This window comes from Nyctibius grandis, chromosome 16 (assembly GCF_013368605.1).
Source record: "Nyctibius grandis isolate bNycGra1 chromosome 16, bNycGra1.pri, whole genome shotgun sequence".
Lineage (NCBI taxonomy): Eukaryota > Metazoa > Chordata > Aves > Nyctibiiformes > Nyctibiidae > Nyctibius > Nyctibius grandis.
Window position 1 is genome coordinate 7,399,218 of NC_090673.1, and position 11,202 is coordinate 7,410,419.

At 53.3% G+C, this 11,202-nt stretch overlaps 1 protein-coding gene across 1 annotated transcript; it reads left to right on the forward strand.

Annotated features, from left to right (window-relative positions):
• The first annotated feature begins 6,957 nt into the window (after positions 1-6,957).
• LOC137671006 (P2Y purinoceptor 4-like) lies at positions 6,958-7,942 on the forward strand. Its single transcript, XM_068414225.1, is given in 2 exon segments — positions 6,958-7,836; positions 7,838-7,942. Coding segments are annotated over 2 exon segments (984 nt in total).
• Positions 7,943-11,202: the final 3,260 nt, after the last annotated feature.

Consider the following 11,202-nt stretch of genomic DNA (forward strand, 5'->3'; position numbering starts at 1 on the left):
TTCTGGCGTCCCGTGTCACTTCTGCTCTCCGCTAGCCTTTCCTCCACCGCTTACGGGCACGGCGAGAAATGATACCTGGGTGATTTTTATGGACAAAGCCACTGGGGATCACAGGAGGAACATCTCTGAGCAGGATCTAGCAAGAGGCAAGATCTCTAATCGCCAGCCCCAGAGATCACCTCTGCACTGCCCTTTTTTTTCAAAGATTTTTGCAAACTTTGCAAAAAACAGGTATAAAAATAGGCAGTGAAGGTGTTAGCCAGGAGGAAGGAAAGAAAAGCCCAGGACACAGCACCTAGGGAGAGTAGAAACGCCCAGTGTGAGTGGGCCTGAGCGTTATGTCATCTCAGAAGAGCCCTGGGTGAACACAGCCCCACTGCTCCTGCAGCCGAGCCAGCTCTGCTAGACTGTCCTGGGCGTCTCTGCACGTGGCATGGTTGGTCGTGGCGTGGTTGATTCATGGCATGGTTGGTTCGCGCCTTGGATAACCCCCCAAGAGAACATGGACTGTAACAAGGGTGGCAAAAGCCCCAAGAAGTGCCAGGTGTGCACGTTGTTGGGTTTAGTGGTTTCAAGGAAAACTGCTCAAAGGTATTTGAAGTGGAAGTTTGGAAGGGCCCAAGGGGTTTGGTTTCAGTGACCCACGTGGCCAGCAGGGACAGTCCTCGGGGCTCTGACAGGCTGTTTATGGGGTTCTGAGCTCCCATGTGTGCACTTGTAGTTCAGCAGCTGTTTCCAAGACCTCCAGTAGCTGGGACAGGGAGGGTCCCCATCACCACTGCAGGTGCATAGGAGAGGCTCAGCCCTGGGTCTCTGCAGTCCAGGCACCTTGAGCATCAGGGGCTGCAGCAGGATCCAGCACTGGCCTTTCTCTTGGCAGCAGGGGTGGTGAACCCTCATTCTGCTGACCAAAATTCCCTGTCCTTTTAGGAGCCTCCACTAGATGCAGGAGATGTGTCCTGGCTCTGACCCACACCAGTAATGATGTCTCACTTTGTTCTTCACTAGCAACACCACCAGATCAAATCACTCCAGCTTCTCCAGGCCTCTGGTCCACTCAGTGCGCAGGGAGAGGTACAGGGACTGGAGGAAACCGGGGCGGATCATCCGGAAAGCGTGAGGATGCATCTGCCGGGGAGCGTGGGAAGAGTTTACTGAGCCAGAGGCAACCATCCCTCACGAGGTCTGCACCGACTTACCACCTCGCAGCAGCAGCCAGCCTGACATCATCCTCCAGGCACCATGATGTGCAACCTGCAGCTTGCTTTTCTTCACCGAGCCTGGCGTGACCAAGAAGGAGCGAGCCCCTTCCTCCTGGGAACCCGTCGCTGCGTGGTGAGGAGCCGGGGTGGAGATGCCTCAGCCAGCAGCGGGATCGCCAGAGGTGGGACAAGGCTTTTGCCACCCAACACAGTGAAGTGACTTTTCTTTCTTGTTCCCAAAGGGTTGAGTAGATGGAGAGTAGATTTCTTGGGGGAAGAATGAAATTTGCTCCTGCATGGGCAACCCTGGGAAGCCTCCAAACATCTTCAGGCTCCTCTCCTCCCGCTCGAGGACTGTGTGGCCGGTATTCAGCATTTTCCAAAGTGACTGGAAAATCTTTGGTGTCCAGTTTGTCACCATTCCCAGGAGAACTTGCCTCCACTGGGGCACCTAGAAGTCAGGACACTTTGGAGATGCTGGCTCCCCATCAAGTCTCATGCACTGGGAGTCTGTAATTTTTTTTCTGCTTTTCTTCACCCTTGTTAAATGAGTTACACCAGGGCAGAAGGGGGGAAGCACCCTGAACCGGTGACTCAGAGATATGCCACCAAATGCAATTTACTGCAATGATGCTGTAATTAGCTTGCTTTGGAGCATTCCCAGCAGTCGAGCCAAATGGAAGAGCGACTTCCTAATGAGCAGATAGATGGGAAAGGAATATAATGTTGCTCTTTTCTTAGAGTCTGCTGTTTAGGCATAAAATCAGATTTTAGAGGCAAAAGTCAGTTGTCGTGTCCTGCCACCCCACATAGCAGTTGTACATGGGATGGGAATCGCTGCGCACTGGAGGGATTCTGACACTGAGCTCTAACAGCAGCTGTCCATGGCAAAGCTGCCTGCCTTATTTGCTGAACATAATGTTTGGCTCAAACGCAGCCTGTTTTTGTCATTGCCAACCATTTATAAACCTGACTCAGGCTCACAGACGCATTATCCAGCAGCAGATAGGGAAGGGAGTTGGAATAGATTATGCATTCGTCACCCAGAAGTAGCCACCAAATACATTTGCACATTTGTTGGCTTCTCAGTTGTTTGCAAATTGTTCCTGTCAGTTGACGCTGTGTTTGTGCAGTCACCCGTGGCAGGAGGCACCCGGGCCAAGGCGGAGCTCTGCACCTGAGCTCAGCATCCAGACCCTGTGCTGTGAACAGGGGCACGTGAGGGCCTGTGGTTTGTCTCCTCCAAAGTCAAAGAGCAAAAGAAAGTTGGCTGAACTGTGCTCTTGAAGTGCCCGATCCTCTGTCCCAGGCAGGCTGGGTAAGTAACGCGGATGCAGACCTCTGCTGTGAGGGGAGATGGAGTTTTTGCTTTGGGAGATGAAGGTCGTGCCTTGGGAGATGAAGGTCATGCCTTGTGTTCAGCTGTTTTTGAAGGAGACGGGAGTGGCAAATAACACGGCACATTTCAGAGCATAAACTCTCTGCAAAGACGTGCCTCAGCTCTGTGACACTGTGGCTCTTTCCCCAGGCGTCCACCGCCTATCCCAGTACATGCAGGTACATCCACAAGTAAGAGCAACAAAGGGAGAAGGTGTCAGGGGGAAGAATATTCAGAAAGCGTTTCTGGGTGGTGGGGGACTTTGCTTTCCTAGAGTTGAGTCTGCCCTGGTCTTACAGGGGACGTGCAGCGGGGTGTTCTCCCTGCTCTTCTGCTAGAGTGTGTGTGAATTTGCTGGGAGCACTCGCTATGCAAAAAGTGTTTAAATTAATTACTGAACTGGTGCAGGATGGGATTGGCCTCAGGGCATGAGCTGGGCTCCCAGCCTCAGTGGGACAGATGGACCTGAGCAGGGACAGACAGACATGAATGGGGCAGCTGCACCCTTAAGGAACGGTGAAGGGACAGGAATGCCTTGCTCTGCTGATCACATGCTGCATTTATCTCTGTAAATATCGTCATATTTATTTCCAATAAACTCTTTTACATGTATGGTGTTCAGATTGTCTCCGTTCTCGTTCAGGCCTTGCATCTCTCTCCTCTGGTTTTGGCTTTGCCAGCCTGAGAGCCAGCAAAGGCAGTGGCTGGAAGCCACCCCAGAGGGACAGCTGGTGGTGTAAGGGGTGACCCAGTATGGCCAGAAGCATCTTTGATGCTGAAATTATAGCACAAATATTTGCTGTCTTGTGCTTTATGCAGAGGAACACGTGACTGCAAACTAGTCCTGTGTTGGGTGGTTGTAGGCTTTGCTTTGTTTTTTTGCAAATATTGAAGTTGCTCTGCAGCTCTGTTGGAGAAAGCCCTGCCCAGGAAACGCACCTCATGATGGGAGCTGGTGATGGTGGAGAGCTCGGGATCCACCAGTCTTCAGTGGTGTGGACCCCCAGGGACCTGAGGGAGCGATGCAACCCAATGGCCTGGGACCAGACCCCTGCGGGGCCTCACCGTCAAGTTGGTATTTGCACAATAAACTGGGGTGTCCGAAGGTCCAGGCTAACAAGGATGCAGTCAAGGGTGGCCAGCTTGTCTCTGCTGAGGTCACTTAAATCCCGTGGGGGTTTGGGTCTGATGGTGCACTCTGACCCCGCTGTTCCCCCATAGCACCCTTGGACACACCTTCATCCCCCGTGCAGGGGAGGCGGGTAGCGAGGAAGGGCTGCGCCACGACGTCACATTACACAAGAAATTACTCCAAACAGGAGCTCCTGAGAAGACACCCCATGCACGGTAGCCAGCAACACCTCCGACACAAAACCAGCACAGCCGCTGCACGGAGCCGTGCTCTTTCTTATCAAAAAAATGAACTCCTCCCCAAAAAAGAAATGAACACAGCACTTAACCGTAAGCCCTGCCGCAGCCCCTCGCCCCAGGCCATGGTGTGCAGCGCTTCTCCTCGAGTGCTGCACTCTGCAATGGAAGGAAGTCACCTCGTATGGCTTCAGACCATTTTAGATGAAGTCCCGGGGTGGGAGGCTGCGAGGGCTGTTGGCTCTGCTCTAAATAGACTCTGTGAGCTGTAGACTGTGTGCTCTAAACCACACTTTTCTTAGAAACTTCCCTTTTGGCTTGAAATGGTTCAGAGAAGTTTCCAACCCTTCCAGTGAGCCAGTGAAAGCCCCGATCACCCCGGTGCTGGCTGCTAGAGGAGCATTCAGGAAGGTTTTAAAGCATCAAGTTTTGACCATTCATGGAGTAACCTTCCTGCAGGGAATGTTTCCACCTTGTCCCAAAGAGTTCATTGGGATGGAGCATCAGGATTTCACCCTCTGGGCTTTTCATCTCAGCTATGAGTGTTGTCCTGCCTTACGAAGCAAAGGGGTTGTACAAGGTAGAGCTGGTGGCAGTGAGTTTCACGAGGTGGGCTTGGACCAGAAGACTGCCAGCATCAGCACACTGGAGGTCATCTTCTGAACATCTCAGCAAAGCCTTTTCGGGGTTTCCTTTTTCTTAGGAAAGCAAAGCCCTCTGGGGGTTTCCTTTTTCTTGGGAAAGAGGCAGGGAGACAGTTTCAGAAGTTCACATTTCCTGACCTACAGTATGATGCTTTTTTGGAGTATTTGGTGTGACACAGGGGCACGCCTCCCCATCCAGATCTTACGATCCCATCAAGTCTGCAGTTTTACTGAGCCAAAAGAGTGAAGGGCACCCCAAAACTGCTGGATTTAAATGCTGTAGCTGAGATTTTGAGCTGGGTCAAAGCAGAGAGCTGAAGCCCTCCCTTTGGTGTCAAATTCTGCCTTGGAGGTTACAGCTACTCACATTTATTAGTGTCTGCAGTACCCAGAAACCCCGACTGACTGCCCAGCTCACTCCATGTGGCCCCACTGCTGCGGTCACCAACGTGCTGGTGCTCCAGCGGTTTGGGGGAGCAGTGTCACCTCAGCCCTGCTGAGCTCTGCACCCCTCGATGCTTCCTCCTGCGGCTGGACCCTGCTCCCCAGTGCTCCGTGGGATCAGGCTACATGCTGCTCATCAAAGCAACCGCTTCACCTGCATCCTGGACGTGCAGGGACTGTGCTCCGCTCACTGGCATCTCCTGGACCTTCCCCTGGTGAGAGCAACCCCACAGGCTCCTGCTTTTGGAAGATTTTTGAGCAGAAGCAAGCTGTTCTTGGAAATCAGCTGCTGCTTTTCCTGCCCGCAGTTCTCCGAGCTGCTGCAGTTTCACTACCAAGCTCTCCTTTCCACTGTACAGTCGGTGGGGTCACTGGAGCCTCTTCCTGCCCATCAATTCTTCTCCTCTTCGTGAGCCTGAAGGAGCTCGGGTGCTTCTGCTGCTCTGCCTCCAGCTGCACCGCAGACTCACCCTCGTGGGACGACGGGGTAAGTCTCCCCCGTGGCTGCGTGCTATGTTTTATTCACATTCTGTTTTAACAGGAATCACGTTCTAAAGGCAGAACTCTCCTTGGGTGTAATCCCATGCAATGCTGTTGAGGTTTCATAACTTTTTACATAAAGAGTGAGCAAAATCCCCGTAGCGCTCAGAGAGTCAGGGCTGGATGCTGGACCTGATTTCTCCCCTTCACATCCAGATTAGCTCTGCTTCTACTGCTGTTTTCCAGGTAAGTGTGTGGCTGATGGCTTGTGCGATTCACCTTCAAGCTAAGTGAAAAATGAATATTTTTTTTCCGCTTTGCCTTGTTAAGTTAAAGCAGATTTCAAAATTTTGAGTAATTCTTGGGTGTTTTCTTCTCACTGCATCATCCAGATGCAGACGTGAGGCTCCCAGATGACCAGGGAACTGTGTTACTGCTGGTGAGACACCAATGAACTTAAAAGCTGCGTCGCAAAAAGGGACAGGGCTCAGTACCTGCCAGCGAGAGCTCAGTCCTGCCATGACAGTCTCGCTCCTCACCCCACTGTCGCTCCTGCCAACAGGAGCCTGCCACAAATTTGGGTCACCCCGTGGTTATGATTGTGGTCAATGGAAAGAGCAGCTTTGGGGGAGGCTGTGCCCCCAACAACCAGCCAGCAATGAAGAGGTACCGAAAGGGTGTGAGCTAACGTGGGTGGAGGGAGCAGCATCAGCCCTCTGCCCCAAGGTCCTCCCTCCAGGAGAGAGATACTCAACCCATGCACCGGAGCTGTTCCTTTCACCAGGCTGTGAATAAACAGCAGCACCTCATACCCCATGGGTTGTCCTGCTTGGGGGGGACAGCAGGAGAAGTTGGGGTATGACAGCTGGGTAGGTCAGTGAGCCACTTTGCCAACTGCACTGTAACAAGACTGGCTGAAGTAATTGTAGTGCAGGTGATGCTGGGATCTCACAAGTGACTTTAAATGCAGAGGCTCAGAGGCTTTTGGAGCCAAGCGGTAACAGCATCATCTATTTCATCTTCCCCCATCCGTAGTTAGTAGCGGTGAACATCTAAGCTGCTCCTGCAGTTCCTTTGTAGCCTTTTCTCTTTCCTTTGCTGTACAATCAGAGAAAGCCAAGCTGAGCGTGGCTTGTTGGAGGCTGATTCCCACAAGATCGTGCATTTGCATGTGAAAAGCAAGACTTGGCCCCTTGCATGTGCTGGGTCTCCTCCTGTGGAAGTTGGGATAAATAATCAACTTTTGGCCACAGATCTTCAGGATTAGGGGTCATTTGAAAATCTGCCTCTGCTGTTTCAGCTGCTGTTGCCTCTAATACAGCTCAGCCTTAAGATGATGAGCTCGGGTGGTTTCACTGCTTTCTCTTTTCCACACCACCCCTTGCAGGTCAGCACAGAAAGTTCTCCTAAGTCCTTGGAGCCACCAGCCTTCCTTGCCTTCATGAACACCAGCATGGGCTGCGTGCCCCAGGCGCTGCCCCCAGCCATCCCTGCCCTGGGGACCCTTCTCCTGCTGGGCTGCATCCTGCTGAACGGCATCATCTTTTGGGTCTTCTGCTTCCGCATCAAGCAGTGGGATTCCGGCATGATCCTGCAGTTCAGCCTGGTCCTGGGAGATGTCCTGATCATCCCAGTTGCTCCACTCAGGATTTCCTACCTCAGTCTCGGCAACCAGTGGCTGTTTGGACAGTTTCTCTGCCAGTTTGAAGTCTTCCTGAGCAGCACCCACGTGTACAGCAGCATCTACTTCCTGATGCTCATCTGCATTCACCGGTACTTTGTCGTCGTACGGTACAAGACCAAGTCCCTCTGGAAGAACAAGAACGTCTTGAGAAAGCTGTGCTTGTTTGTCTGGCTCATCCTCTTTGTCCAAGGTCTGCCCTTCTTCTTCTTCCTCAAGACTTCAGTTATTGATGGCTCAGCAAAATGCCTAAATATTCATCAGTCAGACTTCTCCTCTATTTACTTCTTCTACAACATGGTTTTGGTTGTGATCTCTTTCCTCCTGCCCTTTGCCATTTCCTTGGCTTGTGGAGCTCTGTTGGGTGCTGCCATTGCTAAAACGGCAAAGAAAAGCTCCAGAGGCAAGAAGATGAAGAGCAGGTCTCTGCAGATGATAACAGTGTCTCTGGTGATTTTTGCCATCTGCTTTGGCCCCCTGCACATCTGCAGGACCATTGGTGTCGTTGTGAAGTACTATGGCATGTCTTGCAAGCTCTTGCACCAAGTAGAATTTGCCTACTACGTCAGCTGGGTGTTCACCATGGCAAACACCTGTCTGGATCCCCTCATTTATGTGTTTGCTAATGACAAGTTTAGGAAGAGCTTTGCTGACTCCTTTCGCAAACGCTGGGGCACCAAGTGAGTGTGAAAGGTCTGCGAGCCACCCCAGATCTTCCTGGGAGATCCCGTGGGGTGGCTGCTGAAGATCCAGACCCTGAGCTTCCTCCTCCTCCTATTCTGTCCGAAGTCCCCAGAGCTACTGGTAGCAGCACTGCAGGAGTTTCAGGGTTTCTCCATATTCCTTCAGTGTTATCGAGGGGTTATTCCTGGGGACGGGGACTACCTGGGCTGTAAGGAAGCTCTGACTAGCATCTTTGTTCCCAGATGACACCAAACCCAAACCACATGTCAGGCTTTGCAAAGTACGACAGCACTCTGTTGAGGGTTGCACTGTATAGATTTGCACTGTATGGTGTATTGTGTTGAGGTTTGCATCGTGAGGTGCTGCAGCACGCAGCACACACTGGAGCAGGGGTGTTATAAACAGGTCCTACCCCAGAGGCTGGAGAGCCACACCTCAACGTTTCAGCAGAAAGCTGCCACTTTGGGTGCAAACGCTTCATTCTGCAGATTCCCTGGTTTTCCCACAACACTTCTTCCCGCAGGGAAGTATCAGCCTATTTGCATATTAAACAAGATGCTGGACGATGAGCTATTGAGCGGTGTTTCTCATGATGTCAGAGCCCTTCTGATCATTTCCAGTGGTCGCCTGTGGGAGGAAGGACTCCCAGGGGCCGGGTGGCTGCTGACGTAGGGTTGGGGAAAGCCCTGAGCTTCACCTCGCTGCTCGGGGCTGAGGATTTGTTTCATCCATTGCATTAGGATCCGGCAGCACCAATCTGGTGTGTGGGCAGCCCATGCTGACAGAGCCTGCTTGCCCAGCAGGAAAGATGGCCACTTACCCACATTTTTAGTGGGTGACTTGCAAACGTGCTTCCTGTTTATGAGATGATAAAACCTAACCACAGCCTGGATGAATGTGCCATGCCAAAGCTCAGCTCATCCCCCTCTGACGGCAGTGACTGGACGCTGTCTTGACTTGGTGCTATTGTGAAAGCTTTCATCCCCTTCCATGGAGTGGTTGAGGTGGGAAGGGACCTCTGGAGGGCATCTGGTCCAGACCCCTGCTCAAGCAGGGTCACCCAGAGATGGTTACCCAGGGCCATGTCCAGGTGGCTTTTCAGTATCTCCAAGGATGGAGACTCCATAGCCTCCCTGGGCAACCCGTGCCAGTGCTTGGTCACCCTCACTGTAAAAAAAGTGTTTCCTGATGTCCAGCTGGAGCCTCCCGTGCTTCCGATTGTGCCCCTCGGCTCTTGTTCTGTCACTGAGCACCACTAAAAAAAGCTGAGATCTGTCCTCTCTGCACCCTCCTCCAGGTATCTCTGATGAGATCCCCATGATGCTTCTCTCCTCCAGGCTGAACAGCCCCAGCTCCTTCTGACTCTCTTCATACATCAAATGCTGCAGTTTGTCTCTGCACCCAAAACAGCTGGAAAATGGACTTAGGAAAAGCTGCAGATTGGTCATTGAGGGTGACTTGTGGGGAGCCAGAGGCTGGACACTGAAACGTCGTGTCCCTTGAGGCCTGCAAACCAGGAGCTTTGTGGTGGCTTTTTCTGCTTCAAACACAAACAAAAGCGGCTTTAAAAGCTCCTGTTGTGGTGAGAGGACTCTGGAGCACACCAGCATCTCCGGGGCTGCTTGCTGATGGAGGCTCATGCAGAATAAATGTTTGCAAGAGGGATCTGTGTGGAAAGGTGCCTTTGAATATTCCAGGCACCATTTTTGGTTAAAAAAAAAAACTCATTCACTGAAACCTGCCCCACCAGCCACACGCCGGGGAAAGGAGCGATCACTGACTGCCTTGTACCTCAGTTTCTTTCTAGAAGAAGACAATGTTTATTTGCTCCCCGTTATCAGGTGCAGCTGCACCCTGTGAACCTGCTGGGGTCCAGGTCAGGGCTGGTGTGTGCTGCTGGTCAGTGTGGTCTGGCGGGGACCAGCATCACCCCAAAACGCACTGAGCACGCGATGGCTGGTCCACCCCAACGGCCTCCCCAGCACCTCGCTGCCCCAAGGCAGGTACCAGCCTTTCCAAGCCCGTCCCCGCTAAAAAGGATTAGCCAAAAAAGATCAGTGCCAGGCACCATCATGAGATCGGCAGGCAGGTCCCTGGGGAACGAGCAGCAGTGGGGGGAAGACCTGGGGCACTAGCATGGGGCAGAGACGTGCTGCTTCTTGCCTGCACTGAGGAGCAGCTTAGGGCATCCCTCGGCCAAGCCCAGCGCTGCGACGCGATCCCTGCTCGGGCACCCGCACGGCTGGAGAAAACACAGGTCACGCCTGTGGAAAGGGAAAACAGCACCAACAGCAGCCGCGTTTGTACCTGGAGGGAGTGCGTTGTCTGCCGAAGAAGAAAATAACAAAGAAACGTATTTTTGCACTGAGGAGATGGAGGGGAGCGAAGGTCTGTGCAGCTCCTGGGGCTCTGTTTAGTGCCGGCTGCCCCGGAGGGCTCACCCAGCTGGGGGGAATCCAGCTCAAAGAGGAGGAGAGGCATGAAACACCACCGTGGCCCCCGCGCCTCCTCCAGCCAGCTGCAAGGCCTTGTTGTGCTGTGCCTCAGTTTCCCCTCCCCACCCTCGTCTGCTGAAGGTTGTCGCCCATCCTGAGGATGGAGAGCTCAGGGGAGGGATTTCTCCCTCTGTTTAGAAAAGCTTCGGGGTTGGGGGTCCTGATCCCATCCCAGACCACTCCCATGGGCTGCATCAAACTTCTCCCCCCACTGCTGCTGGAGGTGTGGGTGTGGGATGGATGGTGATCATCCCCTGCAGCTGGAGGCAGGAGGTGCTGCCCGAGGCCATATAAGCCCCAGGGGAGGGACTAGCCCTGGCTATCTTGAGGATACTGCCTGGGGCTGGGTAGGGCTGCAGGACCCATGCTGTGATCTCCAGGACCTGCCTGGTAAGAGACAAACATGGTGTTATTTTGTCTTTCTGTAGAGGTGGGTGATGTGGGGAGGGTCACAGCAGGTACCTGTGGGGCAGCTGGGGCTCAGCTGGCAGTACCCCAGGGGATGGGCACTGTCCCCCCAGCATGGGTGTCCCAGCACTGGCTCCAGGTGGTTCTGAGCTCCTCGGGGCCACCCAGCACAGCCTGCAGCAGGGTGCTGGTCCCTGGCCTCCAGCCTCCCTTGTTTTTCTAGGTCCACTCCCAGGTGAAGGCTGGTGAGGCCACCAGGGATGGAAAGTGGATGGCACCCGGGTGAGGGACTAGGAGGAGGGTCCCCATCCAGGGCTCACCTTCGCCCATTGGTCTCGCAGGATTTGGAGCACCCTGGCAATGGTCCCCTCTAAACCTGGTGGGCCTAGGCTTGGTGGCACATGTTGATGGCCATGGG